Source organism: Varanus komodoensis, unplaced genomic scaffold, assembly GCF_004798865.1.
Source record: "Varanus komodoensis strain SLA01 unplaced genomic scaffold, ASM479886v1 scaffold10, whole genome shotgun sequence".
Classification (NCBI taxonomy): domain Eukaryota; kingdom Metazoa; phylum Chordata; class Lepidosauria; order Squamata; family Varanidae; genus Varanus; species Varanus komodoensis.
Window position 1 is genome coordinate 30,328,820 of NW_025335269.1, and position 18,307 is coordinate 30,347,126.

General features: G+C 40.6%; 1 protein-coding gene across 3 annotated transcripts in view; it reads right to left on the reverse strand.

The window, feature by feature from the left end:
* Positions 1-18,307, reverse strand: part of LPIN1 (lipin 1) — a 57,820-nt gene that overhangs the window by 29,743 nt on the left and 9,770 nt on the right. For 2 of the 3 annotated variants that reach the window (XM_044417966.1, XM_044417945.1), the window contains exons 2-8: positions 17,182-17,382; positions 15,286-15,381; positions 13,027-13,352; positions 12,126-12,230; positions 10,624-10,731; positions 5,391-5,520; positions 4,003-4,327 (exon numbers count right to left, since the gene is read on the reverse strand). In XM_044417966.1, coding sequence (XP_044273901.1) covers positions 4,003-4,327; positions 5,391-5,520; positions 10,624-10,731; positions 12,126-12,230; positions 13,027-13,352; positions 15,286-15,381; positions 17,182-17,373 — 1,282 coding nt within the window. In that variant the 5' untranslated portion in view covers positions 17,374-17,382. The remainder of the gene's footprint in view (positions 1-4,002; positions 4,328-5,390; positions 5,521-10,623; positions 10,732-12,125; positions 12,231-13,026; positions 13,353-15,285; positions 15,382-17,181; positions 17,383-18,307) is intronic. The other variant, XM_044417955.1, reaches the window with a different exon arrangement.

An 18,307-nucleotide genomic window follows, 5' to 3' on the forward strand; every position in this document is an offset into this window, starting at 1 on the left:
TATATAATGCAACAAGTTGAAAAAATTGGACGTTATTCTGGCTACAAGATTAATAAGAAAATAACAATTATATTAAATTTTGTAACAAAACAGAAAGATGAAAAACTATTTTTAAAAATTCAGGCAGTGAAATAACTTCAAACCCAGTCAAATATTTAGGAAGAAATATCATGGGACATAATGACACACTATTTCAAGTAATGTGGATGAAGATCCAAAAGGATTTTAAAAATGGACTAAACTAAATGCATCTTGGTTGGGAAGAATCTCGATTATAAAAATAAATGTATTGCCTACGCTGAATTTTCTCTTTCGGAGGATACCAATCACGATATCAAGAAAAGTTCTCCAAGACTAGCAGAAACAACTAAATACTTTTACGTGGAATGGCAAGAAGTCAAGGATTAGATTTAAATTTCTTGAGAATGTAAAGGAGAGAGAGGAAGTCTTGCAGTACCTAATCTGAAGCTGTATTATTATGCAGCAGGCCTGGTCTATGTTGCAGATTGGATTGCAAATGCTAATGACAGGCAAATAAAGTTGCAAACAGCTGATCCTGAAAATGGAATACATAATCTTCTGTGGGTTAAGGAGTCAGTTAAAAAGGCCTTGATATCAAACAACAATCATGTGCGAAGAGATAGCCTAATAAAAATTTGGTACTCCATGAGGGAAAAAAATAGACCTCCAATCTCTCCTCTGATGTCCCTAGTTGAAGCATATGGAAAAATATTGAGGAGAAATAACCATCTCATAACTTACTGAGATGCAATTGATGAACAAGGGCAAGTCAAATCTTGGCAGCAACTAAAAGATGAAGGGAAAAATATACAGTGGCTTGTTTATCACCAACTGATTTCAAAACTGAAGAGAAAAACACAACACATAAATAAGATGTTGTGTCTTATTTATGATTCTGTGTCTTATTTATGTATGTTATTGCCACCCTGAGATCCTGCAAAGGGAGGGATACAAAAATGTTAAATAAATAAATAAAACTAGAAGAAGGCAACTTAAGAGATCTGACACATTTTAAAACGTTGATTATACAGCAGAATGATCATTTACTTGGAAGATTTTACAAATGGTTATTAAAGCATGATACTGAAAGCCATCAAGATAAGAAAAGTATGATAATTTGGAAGCAAAATCTTGGAGAAGAAATACCACCTAGCCAGTGGGAAACGATTTCAAAGAAAGATGTTAAATTCACTGCTAGTCAAGCATTAAGAAAAAACTGGTATAAATCCTTTGGTGGTACATTACTCCAAAAGATATTGAAAAAATAGATAAGCATTACAATGGAAAATGTTGGAAATATAATAGGGTAGATGGGACTTTTTTCATATGTGATGGACTTGTGAAATGACGAAAAGATTCTGGAAACAGATGCATGCAGAAATACAGAAAATTTTAAAAATTAAGTTTCCTATGACTCCCAAGAATATGCTTTTGAATATACCACCAGAGATCTTTTCAAAGAATATGTCAGAGTTACTTAAGTCTATGACAACTGCAGCAAGAATTACAATTGCTTCTAAATGGAAATCATCAGAGTCCCCAACAACTGAAGAATGGAAAGATAGATTAGCTAAATATGCAGTGATGGCAAATTTAACTATGTAAACAGAAGACCATTAGAAGAATTTAATGATAAATGGAAATTGTATTATGTTCAGCATGACTAATGGGATTTGAGGGGAGTTTGGAAAAGAGAAAAAAGACAGAAGAGGATTTGAGATGATTGGAATATTTCTTGCTGTATAGATTAACTATTTATTTTTTGATGAACTCTCATAGAATGTGGAAAGATAGAAAGATGGATAAATTTGGGGGTTTGAATTTGTTTAGAATTCCTTTGGCAATTTTTCTCTTTGTTCATTATAGGTTGCTTTGTTCATTTCAGTTTGCTTTGTTTCATAATCTTTCTTATGTACTTGTTTACGTTAAGAAAATAAACATTTTAAAGATCCACAGTCATTTTTTTCCTTGCATGAAGTCACTGATTCTGATTGCCTTCATCTCCATCAAGGTCATCTTCACAGTACTGCCTACTCTGGTGTAAGAGTTCATTTGTCTTATTTGTTTATAATATTTACATGCTGCCCAATGCCCATGATTCCCTGGCCAATAAATGTTAAAAGCAATTAACATCATAAATGCAAGCATTAAGCCATTAACAAACTCAACAACAGACAAGAACATCAATATCACACATTTTGCAAAAGCACTAATTATGCCACAGACATTATGAATCCAAGCAGACTATACGTAAATGAAAGGTTTTTAAGAACCTGGGGAAACTATCTTCGTCTGATGAGAAGAAGGTGACAGGGTCAGCCTCAGACAGGCCTCTCTGGGGAGGGCACTCAGCAATCAAGATGCCTTTAGTGAAAAGGCAACTGGCATCACCTCTCCAGCAGGAGAGAACTCTGTTTGTGACAGACGGCTCAGGTCCCGGCGCACACCCTGGCCAGATCTCAAGTCCTTCCCCAGTTCTCCCATTGGTAGATGGGGCTCTAATTAGCTCCAGTGTCAACTTCACCCCTTGCTGGGCTATCTCCCTGTTCCCATGGGCGGGCTGGCCATCACCTCCACCCTCCTTGTTCCCCAGGCATTCCCTGGCCTTGATCTGACCCTGTAGTTGCTGACATTCCAGAACATCTTTGCTGTCTGAACTCAAATTCCCCTTGAAGCTATAAACTGGCTGTGCGCCTTCTGGCACCTTTTCCCTGTCCACGATGGTTGGCATGGTTCTTCCAAGGGTGAACCATGGGTCACAGCTTGGTAGAACCACGGGTCACAGCTTTCCACAGAACGATGGTTCCAAAGAAGGATGGGTCACAGCTTTCCACAGAATGTGCTCTCCAACCTCAGATTTGGAAAGCTGAAGCATCCTGTGATCCCTCAGGCACTGTCTAGGGGTACCGGGCTTGCTCCTTTCTGTTATGAAAAAATATTGAAGGTCTTCTCAGGAACATTAGAGAAGACATTATGGATTGAAGTTACAAGAGAAAGTTTAAGGTATATGAGGAAACCCCCTCCCATTCACTTCGTTCTATAAGGATTCCACCCATCTTTTCTTGAGCACAAGAGAAGCAGCAGCTTATAAAGAGGAAGTGGCCTGCATCCTGAGCTACTCTGCATGAAAACAGGAGCATTTTCACTTTCACAGCTGCACACAAATCAACTTTGTTAAGGCACCATTGCACAGCACATGACCACACATGCTCTGAAATCAGCACAGGAGAGTTTGCTGCAATGTGAAAGTCTTCAAGTTCTCAAAAGAGAATAAATGACAAACCTGCCAAGTCTTTTCATGCCCCTTTGAGATGGAGAGTCTGACCCTCCAATGTGGAATTCACTGCTATCTAATACTTAAGGTGTGTATTGAGAACCTCCAGCCTGAAAAGCAGCTACAGCTTGCAGATGTTTCCCGGGTGTCCCACCAGCTTCCTCCCCAGGCCTGGCCTCTATCATGGCAGAGCAAAACAGCTGTTTGCACAGAGGAGCTTTTCCTACCAAGCACTGAAGGAGGCTTGCTTTCGCAGTGCTCAGCAAGGGAGGGTTTACCTCCAATCAATTGCTGAATGGAGATAAGAGCTTTTCCTTGCAGAAGAGAAGCATGAGGCCTATGGAGGAAATTGCTGAGTGACTCAATACTTCTTACTTCTGAGTAGATATGCAGAGGCTTCTCCAGCTGCTTTCAAGGAAGCTTAACATTGGTAAGAATCATACCTTGGCCCCACTGCCTATTGCTCTGGGTCCACCCAGAGATGGCATGAAGCCTTCATGACTTTCTGCAGAATGGAGCCTGATTTCCCCAATGCTGGCCATAGAGATCAGATTCTATTTCCACATCTCTGCAACATAAAATGCTCCTTCAGGGAGGACTGACATAGGGATATTGCTTCCATTATTACATTGCTGCGGCTGCTACTAACACTATTTTTATTATTATAATCATGTAAGCAACATGGAAATAAAAGGAAACGGTTATACCTTTCTTTTTGGAGGGTGAATCTGTCTTGTTGGCCTGCTGTGTCAAACTGGTCATAGCCAGTTTTGCCTCCTCGTTTGCAGGAACTGGAGCTGCAGCTGCCCCCAGTGTGTCTATGTCCGGCTCATTTATCACAGGTTCTGCTTCCTGGATCCCAGTTTCTTCCAGGGAAATCACAACATCATTTAGCCCAAGGGCAGGTGAGGAAGATATGTTCGGAAACTCTTCAGAATCATGACTCTGAATGACTCGAAAGTGAGTGTTTTTAGAAGGACTCACATTCACCACAGTGGTGCTAGGTTCTTTTGGCTTCACTGAACCTGCAGTCTAGAAATGAAAAATAAAGCACAACAGTCCAAAGAACATTCCTCAAAGAAGATGACAAAGTGGCTTTGCATGCAAGGAAAAAAACCTAATTGCCATACAGAAACTATACAATGTGAGTAGCTATATGAATTCACAAAAGTTATGATCCTATCTCTGTTTAAGAGAGACAAAACTCCAACAACTCCCAGCATTCCCCACCCAGTCTGACTGACTGGGAAATGCTGGGAGTTGTAGGACTTTTGTCTGTCTAAGCAGGCATAGAATTGCCCCCCAGGACAGCAACAGGCCAAGAACTGAGCCTTTCACATATTTAGCAAGAATCTGTACTCTTTCACAAGCTGTAGCACTGAGAAAGTAAGCCTTGAGTGTCTTTCTCTGAAGCATGTATAAAGTAAAAAAGACACACATGAGACTACATTACAGAGTTAACATTCTTTTCACACCTCAACCCAAAGAGAGAGAGAAATGGAGAACAGTCCTTCTGGACCTATCCCCAGCCTCCATGTCCATGTGGGAACAAGTTCTACAACTACAAAATTTTACATAGAGAGATTCTGCAGTAGCAATCAGGAATCCTGGTTGCAGCAGAATTCCCATCTCTAAGTAGAATTGTGCCCACGCAGAGCACAGTATCAAATTCTGCCCAAATAAGAAGAGGGGAAAAGGACAGAAGCCCCAAGCAGATCAAGGGCATGGCTAATGCTGACAATACCATTCTCTTCCATGTGCTAATTGCATACAGAGTCTAAGGGACAGAAGAAAGGGACAGTAGCATCGCAAAACAATCAACAGGTTATTGACTCAGATGTAATACTAAATCACACCTGAGCACTATGTGCTCAAACCTGCTCCCTGGTCCCCTCTCATCTTTTGGCACAGCTGCAAGGAGGACACTGGAAGCATCTGCTTCTGTTTTAAACTGACCACACTGTCGTTTTATCCAAACTAAAAACTTCAGTTAGTTTCAACTATAGCTTATGCAAACAAGCAAGGATTAGAAACCTTTTAAGCGCTTTTATTTTCACCATTTAAAAATATTTGGTTTCTTTTTATTTTCTCATACCTTGGTAGCTTGAGGTAGTTCTCCCCAGTCCCAGTGCATTTGTGGATTATTCTTCTGAACACCCCTTTCCAAAGACTTATTGACCAGTTCCGAGTCACTTTTAGGAGTAGAAGGCCGTGAACCTGAAGGACTACAAAACAGAACATGAGAAGATGACGATACATTAGAGCAGGAGAAATGATGTGTGCAGCTTCACACCAAACTATTATGCATAAGGATTATATCATTACTGCCAGTCTGAATTTACACACACCAGATTTATTTCAAACCTACAATAAGACAGAGTCCCGGTCCAAAAGGCAGCCAAAAATGCAAGGTTAACTGAGAAGGCTTCGGTGTTTTAAACCAAGATGTGAACCACTATGAGACTCAAATGCTAACACTCTGAAAATAATGACAGAGCATATAATGGTTCCACCGATTCTGACTACTGAAGCTAAAATAGCTTCTGGATACCTTTTGAAGTCTTTAGCTGCATGTAGGGTACATATTATAGGCATGGATACACCTGCCGGGTTGTTACTAGGCTCAAAAACAGCAAAGTGAGCTCAGTGAGTTTGCTTTCAATGGACAAGGAAGCAATGGATACAATCTAAATGTTGAGGAATCCTAAACACTTGGTTGGAGGTGGATTCCATTAGCTTTAATAGAATGCATACTTCCAAGGAAAAGTGCTTAGGGCCACAGCTCAGTAATATAAATGAGTAATTTGTCAGAAAGTGCTCCATTGGCTGCCCCCATACACACACCCCTCAATCCTTATTTATCAGAGCAAGGTCAACAAAGCATGATTGATGTTACCAATCCAAAGATTGTTTAATGAACTAGTCATTGCAGCAATGCCAGGCAGACTGATGGGTTCCCAAACCAACAAAAGGCCTAACAATTCATGCATATTTCTTTCTATAGTCCGGATTTGGAACTGCTCATCTTTGTATAAATGAGGGCTACAGGACAAGCTATATAAAATACTTAGTATCCACACGATCCTAACTTTTTTTACCTCCAAGTAAACATGCCAATGGAGGATTCTCTCTCCCTCTCTCTCTCTCTCTCTCTCTCTCTCTCTCTCTCTCTCTCTCTCTCTCTCTCTCTCTCCAGTTCATGCAAATTTAGTAGCACAGAGGAGTGGCTGGATGGAAAAATCTAAACCTCCACTACCAACACATGCTAGCCCAATCCAGATCAGCAGCCTGGGCACTTACTTGAAGATAAAAAGATTGTTAGGAAACTCTATCCACTATGCATGTGAAGTAGTGTGTAGTTTATCACTAAGATCCTTGCAGTAAAAAAATGGGTCAGAGTGTTTTTGACACTGCAAGCACAGGAATTACTTTGTAAAGAAGGAAATTGCTTAAATTGAAACATCATATTCATCACTAGGATGGGCAGCACTATGAATAAGGAAAACAAAGAATAGGTTTCTGCATAGATACACATCATTGTAAGTCTCAAGCAAGGAACATTTTAAGAAATTAAACACAATGACAGTACTGATCCATTCTTGATGAAGAAGGGAAATGGTGCCTGGATTCAAGTTCTGTATGAGTGTGCTGATATATGAACAAAACGTCAGCGGTAACAGCATTAAGGATGCTTGGAAATGGAAGACTCCTAACAGTAAGAAAAAAAGGCAGAAAGGGTACTGAAAAAAGTATAGGGGCTAAGGAAAGAATAACACCTCAGCTAGAACCTCCCTCTCCAATGCAAAACTAAGACACTACTATTGCATCACTGATGCCTAGTACAGGAGCATTCTTTTTGGACAGTGCATGCATGCAGTGTAAACACTAGATGGGAAACCATGAATATACACAGCATTGTTTGCACACACACACACACAGAAAGAAACATAGTAATATCCAGAAATATGATGTGCTCTCATTACGCCGCGCATGGATGTCCCTGCTGGTCTGAGTGTAAATCTCTGAAGCTGATTCCATGAATGTGCCCACTGAAACAATATAAATTGTCTATTTGCTTTATTTATTCTACTTATATCCCACTTTTTTTTCTTCCAAGGAACTCAAGGTGGCTCACATAATTCTCCTCCTCCTACTCTCAGCCTTATGCCCACAATAACAGCCCTGTGAGGTTAAGTTGGGCTGAGAGTCTGTGACTGACCCAAAGTCACCCAGTGAGCTCCACTGCAGAATAGGGACTAGAGACTCGGGTCACCTGAGTCCCAATCCCACAGTCTTAACCACAACACCATATTCTTTTTTTTCCTTAATAAGAAATTTTAAGAATACTAAACTAGTAGCACATTTTAGACAGAAAAACATAATTGTCCAGGGCACACAATATTTAAGAATAATACGTGGCACCCCAAAATGTCGTGCTAGTCCCTAGGAACTTAAATCATCCACCTCATTTCAAGGAAGCTAAGGGCACAATCCTAAGGCCACCCAGCTCCAAGGTCCTGCACCTCAGAACTGGGTCTCCAACCCTACCCACCCTCTATGCACTGGACTTCAGAGGTTTGTGTGCACTGATGGTGGCTGTCACATTTCTGAACAGAATTTATATAAAATATATTTTTCATTTTCATATTGTCTAACAGAAGAACACTGGAAAATGTTGTATCTATACTATCTGATTTCCAGTTAAATAAAACATATGCAGATAACAAAGATGGGTGTTGGACGCATGGTTCACAAAAAGTAAATTTAAAACACTTTTGCTAGGACTGACTAAATTGTTCTGGAAGAATATATGTGGTATTTCTAATGATCAATCCCTTTGACAATATTGTTTCAATGGATGGTTAAGCTGTTCCTAATTAAATGAAGCTAGTATGTGAACAGGCACGAGCACTCAGAATGCAAAGAAAGAAACAGAAAGATGCTTCTCAGAATGGTTAGGCATAATTTGGAAAAGAACAGAAATGAATGAGCTCACAGAATAGGAGAGATGGGAAATGAAGCAAAAAGAGGATTTTAATAAAACTTGCATGCCACTGATTGCCCTTATGACTTCCAGGTATAATCAGGAAATTGATAAATGTAGATGCTTTCCCCTGCTAAAAAATGTATCTATATTTTGTATGTGTTAATTTATTCACATCTTCATGATGTATATTTTAACATTTATATATACATAGCAGCAAATGTTTAATCTATTGCTATTTAAGGACTGATTTCCTGTTTTAGTTCTTTAAGCGTTTATGAAACTGTTAAGAGAGTTAGAAATGTATGAACAAATATTTGTGTATATAACCTTTGAAATGAAAAAAGAAAGAGGCAACTTTCCAGAGAGCAAGTGTTTACTAGCTTCTACCAAATTTTATCCTCTTAGAGGGCCTCATGTGCTTATACACTTTATGGCTGGTTTGAAGGCCCTCAGATCTGTGCCTGGCCCCTTTACAATATCAGAGACAGGAAATACACTATTATCTTCTAAGGTCAATGAAAAACCCACAGGCAAATAGACCTTGCAGACAGGAAGTTCTGAAATTATGTTCAGGTCAACCAAGCAAAACGGAAACCCAAGAACCAGGAGGAACTTCCTTAAGTCAGAAATCTTGAGAGTGGCCACAGCTTTCCCATGAGTTCAAGCTGCATATTAAGTCAGCAGCCAACTGCAGGGCTGGGCCATGTTCAAGGAGGGATGAAAATTGAGGGCCAAGGCTCCCATCATCCCCCGGCCAAAGCAGAAGTCCTGCTGCCCCAGCGACCCTCTTGCTCCTAAGGACAAAGAATTGCTCAGGGGCTCCACTTTGCCTCCTCATCCCAACCACTCACAGAAACCTCATTTTATTCTATGCAGTCATCCTTCTTACTCTTTGCTTACCAAAGATGTCATAAAGAAGCTACATTAAATACTGTTAAATCTGAGTACAATCAGAAAGTGCAAAAGCAGAGTTAAAAGTATGCAGGAGCGTTCTCCACTAGTTTTATGAATAGGACTACTAGTGGGTTCTCATGATAATTCTCCCTCTGTTAAAAGTTATGGCTGCAATTTGTACTGTACCTCGGGGCTTTCTTTCAGTGCTGTGTAATTCAGCACAACTGTGAACAGCCTTTAAACCGATCTTACTTGAAAAGCACTGTTGTCCTCTAATTAGATAGGCTGCTTCAAGTGTTTTGAAAAATGTTTTCTTTGTTCACCACAGTTCTGTTAAAATCTGTGGGAAGGAATAAATTTCTGTGTATTAATTTTGAACCAGAGGATAGTAATCAATGAGCTGTTTAATAACGCCAAGCATCCTACAGTCAGATTTAAATCAGATGGATCATGAAGTCTGCCGAGAATTCTGGTTCTTCCATGTTCTCATCCTGTTCAAGAGATTCACACACACTTGGATAGAGACAGTTCTGTGACTGTGTATGTACAGAAATGCTGCATTTAACTGAAGGAATAGGAAGGCCTTGGGAGCCACTGTTTGGTAGCCCCTGTGCCTACAAAAGATTGTTGGCAATATTTACTATATTGGAGCAGGCAATCTTTTTGGGCCAATTTTTTCCTCAAATTGACAATTTGAGGAAAAATGACCAGGCCCTGGGAGCTGCGGCAAAGATGAACAGTAGCCCTTCCCAAAGGCTGAATACAAGGCAGAAGTTTGGGGGGGGCGGAGTCTCAACACACTGAACAATCCTTTTGGGGCCACCATTTTTACTACCTAGTTTGCACAAGTCCCTGTTTTTAAAAATGTTTTTACAAGTAGGAGTAGTCTGAGAGCAGGTACAAAATCCAGTGTTTGGGAGCACACTGGAGACCACTTGGCCTACCCTTGTACTATATTGTATCACTGCTGAATCACCCTGCCTTGGCTGGCACTGACAGGACTACTGGATTGGCAGAGAAAAGCTGGATTGGCAAACAGCTTCCTAAAATTGGAGGACAGAAGCCTAGCCTAGTATTGAAGGAAAGCAGAGCAGGTATGAGTAGTCAAGACATACAAAGGTGGGAAAAAGATGACCCTGCAGAAATGAATATGGATAAACCAAGAGGGCTGAAGAAAGGAGTAGAGACGGGGTACCAAGACAGAGGAGATGTCCATTGCAGGAGCTGGATCAATGAGGAAAGACTGAACTGCACTGAACAACAAGTCATTTGGTGACCAAGAACAATAACCCAACACCAAAACCTAAGTGCTATTGTTTTGTTTCCAGGCAAGCATCTGGGTTAATAATTAGCAGTGATTTGATAAGTCTCACAGAGTTTCCATACTGTTAAAAGTAGTAAAGGGTTAATTGTCATTCCAAAATAATTGGAAGAATAGCTGCTCTACCTGTCTGTAGCAGGACAGTGAGAGGACTGGTGAGGACATGAGCTAGATAAGCCTCCATCTGCTGGAACAGTAAGAAGAGAAGGCTTCCCTGCACAAGTTCTAGGTTTACTGGACAGTATAAGGCATGGCGAGAGAGAGAAAAAGTAGGCATCATTATTCCACATCATGCTCCCCATCAAGGCACACTGCTGGGGCACCTACTAACCCCATGAGAACAGGAGACTCAGTTTAAACTGAATTGAGTTTCTAAATGACAAGGTCCAGAACCACTAAAAGCAAACATACAGGAAGGCAGCGTATACAGTTTAGAAAGTCACCTAATTATTGTACACAAAAGCCTAAACCCTGGTTGCAAATGCTACACACAACAATTATAATGATTAGGAAACAAAACTCATCCCTATGGAAACATCAGTGCCTTTGGTGAAACACTCCAGAATGTGGCAAAAGAAGAATACAAACTGGCATATAGATAACATCAGAGCAACGCACAGAAAACAAGGCATAATGCATTCCACTATCTTTCAGCATTTCTTTTGCAATAAGAGCTCTGGCTTAAACAGGAGGTTGCTAAAACAACATGCTTTTAGTTATATGAACACAGAGAGAGTTGCATTGTCTTGCAACATGAAAAGGGGTGCATTTGGGCTGATGTGTGGGGTAGAAATTTAATAAATAAGACATTTACATGATTTGGCCTCTGTTATGAAAATCTACAAGAATCGTGAGCATAGTACCGATGAATGGTAGTATGGTCATGATATATAACTACATATAACATGTTCATAACTGTAGGTCTCACACATGCATGAAAAACAGAGCTCTCCAATAATTTATAGTTGCTTATTCTTCTACTGCAGACATCAAGAAGTTCCATGTGCATTCATGTGGAGGCCTCGTTAGGTCAAAACCCAGTGTATGTATTAAAATATGTCTGCTTAGCCCCAACATAGCCTATTTCTATAAGCTATTTCTATTTCTTCTAGGTGCAGAAAAAGTTCAGTTGTAACTAACCAGTAGACAAGCAAATGTTCAGCATTTCAGCCTAGCTCTGAGAGCTGAAACTCACCACTGCATGCAAATGAGTTTGTAAACCCAATTTTTTCATTCAGAACAATACCAGGAGAGGAGAGCTTGGAGCAAACAAGTGGAGGCACAGGGAAGACAGTGGAACTTAACCCACTCCTGCCCATCATGTTTACTCTAAATTCCAGATCACTCCCTCTTGTCCTGTTTTAAACTAAGAAAGTCAGTGATCAAGGCTTTTCTTACACGTGTTCACATGCAACATCTAGATGAGCCCTCAATGCCTGGCTGAAACATGGGAAGTATTTATTACCTTAATTGTGTGTGCAAAACACAGCTGAGCACCAAGACACAGAACTAGAAGACAAAGATCCAAAGAGCATCCTCCCTTCAGCTTCTGCATCTGGTCTAAATTGGGGTGCATTCAGCTTGCACAAAGGAGACTACCTGAAGTATTCCAAGAGCATATGCTGTACCTTTGCAGAGGCGACCATTCTCCATCTGAGTAGGGGTGAGAGAGTACAACTGAAGTCGGATTTATCTCAGGCATGCTATCCCTGCACAGCTCTGCAACAGAAGTTCTGAGCACAAAAAGAAAAAGGGAAAGAATTTTTTATGACGATCTCTCCCATCTTGCTTGATAGGTAGAACAGTGCTGCAACACGTTATTGCATATGTATTAAAAAGGGGAAAGGAATTTAACCATCAAAAAGATCATTGCCCATTTTGGAAGGGGGAAATGTCCCGAAAGAAAAATTCTATCTGTAACATGTATCCCTTGGTCCTGGTGATGGGGGGCACGGTATTTTAAAGAATTGTTTTAATTGTATGTTTAATTGTATATGTTTCTATTTTAGATGTAATTTTTTGTGATTGTATTTTAGATTACAACCACAAATTAATATTTGTTAATTTATTAAAATTAATAAAAATAAATAAAAGAATAGTGCTGCAACACTGCAAAAGGATAAATGTCTCCCCGATGCCATTCTAGGTATTATCAACACAATGTCATGCCAAAAATAGTGTCCAAATCCAGTTGGGAAACTGACTCCCCACCTTCTGGCAATTTAGAGCTTCTGAAGTTTCCCTAAATACCATGGCTAAGTACCCTTGATGGACCTTATTACCTCTCTAAAATTCATTTTACCTTTCTTCTAAAGCCAGTTATGATATAATCTTTAAGTTTCATAAAATAGTCCAAGTATATAAATGCTTTTGTTCGTCCCATATACAATCTGGTATCTAAGTATTCTATCATTCGCATATTGCACTGAAGCAGAGAAGAGTTCATAGTTCATCTTCTTATACTTTCTTTGGTAAAGAATATTAATAGCACTGAATAAATCAGATCTCTGAAATAAACAGGATCAATACCTTGCATTGTCTAGCAACTCATTTTCTTCACTGGAACTGATTTCTATAGGGAACATGTTTTCATCTTCCGTAGTATCTGCATTTTCATCTCTTTTTGAGGTGTCTATTTTGTGGGTAGATCTCCTTCTCCGTTTCCGCCTTTTCTTCACAGAGCTAGATGCAGAATTGGATTCCGCAACAGACGGAGCAGTGTTTGAAAGCTGTGAAGGGGTAGCACCGTCCAGGTTTCTTATCCTGTCTGCAGAGTTTCTCTTCAGCTGTAATTCCATGAGGGCTGATCCCTCTGAAATAATGGGAGATGTAGCCAAGTGGTATGGAATTGCCTCCTAGAAAAAGGAAAAGCCAACTTGTCAGCTGACATCTGGCATTTGGCAGAATTTTTTTCTTCTGGTATGATTGTTGCTATCCTGACTTTTCACCTTTCATGAAACTCAGGGCAGCATACATAATTCTCCTTGTCCTCTCCTTCTAACAACATCCCTGTGAGGTGGGTTGGGCTGAGAGTCAGTGACTGGCCCCAAGTCACCCAGGGAGCTCCATGGCTGAGTGGGGACTAGAACCCAGATTGCCTGAGTCACAGTCCCTCCCTCTTAACCGCAACATTACACTGGCTCTCCATATATAGTCTGGGATCTCTAATCTTCTGCCCCAAGGCTCCCTACCCTTCCTGAATTTTTAAAATTGAGTTAAAAAAATAACTGGGTGACTGGGTGAAGAATTGCCCAGTGACACTTTTACTCAGATTCAAAGCAGTGGCTTTTTTTTAAGAGTTCAGAGTCCACCTCTGCCTTGCAGTTAGGTTGTTCTTGGGCAAGTTACTTTTCTTTAGTCTCCCCAGTTTGCCTTCTGGAATGTGATATTTTACGAAAAATTCAGCTTAGCAACCATTTTAACAATGGGCATGTCATTTTCTTGGCAGTCATTTTCTGAGAGCATCCACAATACTTCTCAAAATTTCAGATTTGCCCACTAACTCAAAACAGTTGGGAACCCCATCAAACAGCTCAAGTACATGTGCTTAATTTGGGTTTCCCACAAGTGGCTCTTGCGTACATTTAATTGTTCAACTGCTTCAAAATTCACAAAATGTAAGGCTCAATTTTAGAAGGACACTCCATCTCCGAACAGGTTTTCATACAAGTGGGTCCCTGTGACTTCCATGGACTAAGTGTACTGCAACCTCAGTCATGGAAACTTGCATGACGCATACTCCTCCATAGCACCGTCTTTTGAGGAGCGGCAGTGGTCTGTCTCACATGCCACGGGAGACTCCTCTTCCTCTGCGGAACAACTAATCTGCTCCTGTACTGAATAATCCCACTGCAGAAGCCCTTCTGAAGGAGGAAAACTCGGGAAAGGTCACAGATCAGGGATGTATGGAAATCTAAGTACTGAAATCCTAAGCATAAATCAGCCTAGCCAATGCCTGGCTACCACCAATAGCCAATTCTAGAAGCCAGATAACCATCAGTGCTATCATAAACTAACAAATCTTGTGCATGTTTTCACCCATGAATGACAGTCACCCACAAATGAGGACAATACCACCACACAGTCAAAACATGCAATCATTACCAAGTAGCAACTGATTTCAGTGCAAGAATACTGAGATCATGAGACATGGCCTTAAAGTTTTGCCATCCAACCCATTCTTCCAGGTGTCAACAAACATAACCCAAGCCCTAACAGTGCAGGGAAGAATGAGTGGCTAGAGTGGCTGAAGTCAGATCTATCAGCCTTCTAGGTACAAGGATCAAACACACAGGAACATAAAATCATAGAACAGCAGAGTTGGAAGGGCCCAGAAGGCCACTGAGTCCAACTCCCTACACAGTCCAGGACTCAGATGCCTGTCCAGGTTCTTTTTTTAATATCTCTAGTGTGGGAGAGCCCATGACCTCTCTAGGCAACTGGTTCCACTGTCATTGCCTTAACAGTTAGGAAATTTTTCCTGATATCTAGGTTTGTTGCAACTTGAGTTGATTATTCCAAGTCCTACATGCTGGTATGAGCAAGAAGAGATATTGTCCTTCCTCTTTGTGACAGCCTTTTAGGTACCTATGGAGTGATCTCATATTCCATGCTTCAGTCTTCTCTTCTCAAGGCTGAACATACCCAGTTCTCACAGTCTCTCCCCATGTTTTGGATTTGATAATTCCATCACAGATGTTGAATCATAAAAATACTTCTGGACACAATTTATTACCAATTAAAAATACTGGGTGCAGAACTGGGTACGGGGCAAGAGCTTGGTCCTACCTGGTCACCTTCTGTTTCTTCTACAAAAAATGCTTCTCCATTGTCTCCTAATTTCATGTGCAAATCCACAGATTCTCCATTAATTTCTATATCAACCTTGAGGGTGCAAAGGACAACATAAATTCATCTGTTAGGTGGACAAACTTCATTTTGTGTATGCCAGAGGGCACATTCACATCATCTTCAACAGTATTCACATAACAATTTTTCAAGGTTCATGCTTGAAAATACTTCATATTACCCCAACTATCTCAGTAAGACAGATTAGTACTATTATCCCCATATTGCATGGAGTAGGAGTCCATGAGTTTTCCTGATAACTTCATAAATTAAATGCTGTTTGAACCAGGGACTTCCCAAACTGTATTCTTGGCCACCATACCAAATCAACCAACAGTGGGAGAGGGACACATGAACCAGCAAAAAGTAAACATTAGTCATCTACCTCATCCGAGATGTATCTAAGTAAAATTAAGCTTTTTTTTCTATCCACACTGATTTTAGCAGAAGGACTGGGAGGGATTAAGTATGTGTTTAATCCCACTGAATTCCCACTGAATAACAAAAGTGCTTAAGGTTATAGCTATGAGGCAAAAAGCTCAGTACACCAATAAACTTGCTTTCACTGCTACAAGTAAATAGAGCATATCCATGGCAAAAGCTCTTACCCAAGACCACGTATTTGTGTGCACAATAATGATCACCCTTCTGGGTTTTGGTGAAAGTGCAAGGACTCTGCATTAGAGATCCACAGCAGGATTAGAGGAGTCCAGCTTTCCAAAGTTCCTTTGTTGGAAGTAATGAAAGTTATACAGCTTCATGCATGCATCACAGATGTGCTCTGAGAGCGAAATAAGATGATACATTAAATGTGTGATCACATTTCCAAGTTTGCTTTCACACAGGATAAACAGCCCTTAATTAAATGCAGCAAAGTCTTGAAGCCATCTTGCAGAGCTGTTGGAGCTGGACACACAGGGTCTGCCCCATCTGAGTTAAGCCATACCTGCTGGTATGCCTGGGTGACCCTTGCCATGGGGTGCCCTTACAGCCCCCTGACAGAGGGGTCTCTCCACTCCATTTCCTTGAGAGGGGCTGCCCTACAGCAGGAAGGAAAGGGCAGCTGTGCAACTTTGTATCCTGGCCTATTAATCTCTGTTGGTCTGAAACCGCAATTAACAGCACCCTCAAGGTTGACTGCAAAGCTATGCACTTGTTAGAAAAGTCTGCTCCTATAGTGACTAAAGATATTACTACAGGCTTCAACTGCAAGGGCTGTCCAGAGACACAAGTAATTGGATGGCATACAAACTTAATAAATAAATGGGTGCATTTAAATTAATTAAAAAGAATTAATGCATTTTAAAAACAAATAACCCTAAGGTCTCCTTGGTGTGTATACCAAGTTTCAAGCAACTAAATTGGTGTTATTGTTCTGATGAGCAGATAGAGGCCCATCTGCTTTTATTATTTATAAATTAAATGGCGGCCACAACATTGGGAGACACATTAGCATTGGGACTGCAACGTTGGGTTCTTCCTCATGAAAATCCTTTAAACATTCAAGGTTGTTATTTGCTATTTATACCTGGAGCTGGCTTTTCTCCCCTAGGACGAATAGCAGCTTTGGGGCAGCAGCGACTCAGGAAAATGATATGGAGAAAGAGGTAAAACCATTTAATCCAGATTGGTTTGAGAGGGGGTGCCCCACCAACCCAGTGGATCAGGAGATTGGATGGGGAGTCTCATATTGGAGGGCCCCAAACATATACATGGGATAAGAAATACACAGAGAGAGAGAGAATATGCAAATGTGATCTCACATTTAATATAGCAATATCCCAGGCAGAGAGGGCACATCTAACAAAGAAACCAACAACGAAAAGATTTTCTTACCACTTTTTCCTTTGAACGCAGAACGCCCATCTTTCCAAAGCGTACGTGGAAAGGGGAACACTGGAGAGTCCCATCAGGCTGACGGACAACAATGACATCAATGCATCCAGACAGTGTGGCAGGATTTAACCCTTTATACAGCTCCTTCACTGTCACAAACACTTGGCCTGCTAACTGCCCTACGTAATTCATGGTTTGTGCCTGGAAAGGAAAAACAGAATAGGGGAAGCCATCAGAATCCAGAAGAACTGATTATTGGCAATTCCTGGGTTAGCATCAGGTTTAGGTGGTGTGCCTACTAAAGCCTTCCTAACTTGTCGTGCTCCAGATGGTTTAGATTGCAATTCTCATCATTCCTGACTACCACTCTGGCTAGAGCTGATGGAAGCTGGAAATACAGACCACATTGTGAAAAGATACTCAAACTAATCATCCTGGTATAAAGATATTAGAGCGTGAGATCTGAGAAATGGAACCCTAAATTGTAACAGCCCATCTTAGAGGGCTGTGGAGATAATATATGCAATATCTTGGACACTTCAAAATGTTCTACAATTACACACCTTTGGTCATTCCAGAAGGTTCAACAGGGTGGGATAGGTTTTCAAATGCTTCAGTGAGAAGTCTGATGAGTCACTATAAGTTTTACCTAACTGTTAGAGTAACTTTGCAAGAATACCAGCTTATTCTTCATTTTATACATGCCATAGAGTGAAATTCTGAAATTGCATTTATAGTTTGTTGAAGAACGTCAATTTATACATTAGGCCCAAGGTCACTGCAATGAAGAATCAGCATTTCCAGGAGCATTCTTCAGTTCCCAAGGAGACTATTTTGCAGGACACATTTTGCTCAGAGTGATCTAAGAAGTCTTGCCTGATATAAGGAAAGCAGGAGCACTAAAAACAAACAACCCCTAATTCAACAGGGCATACATACAGAAGCTATTTACATTCAGTGTCGCCTGCCATGAATTCACAGGACACATTTAGAAGCTACCATTCAGCATGGAATGCTACACCCCAAAATCCCGTCCTCTCCCTAAACAGCATGCTTACACTTTTGTGACTAGCATTTGCAAATGAGATTTCCTTTTCGATCTTCAACGCAAGCAGGAGGAAAGAGT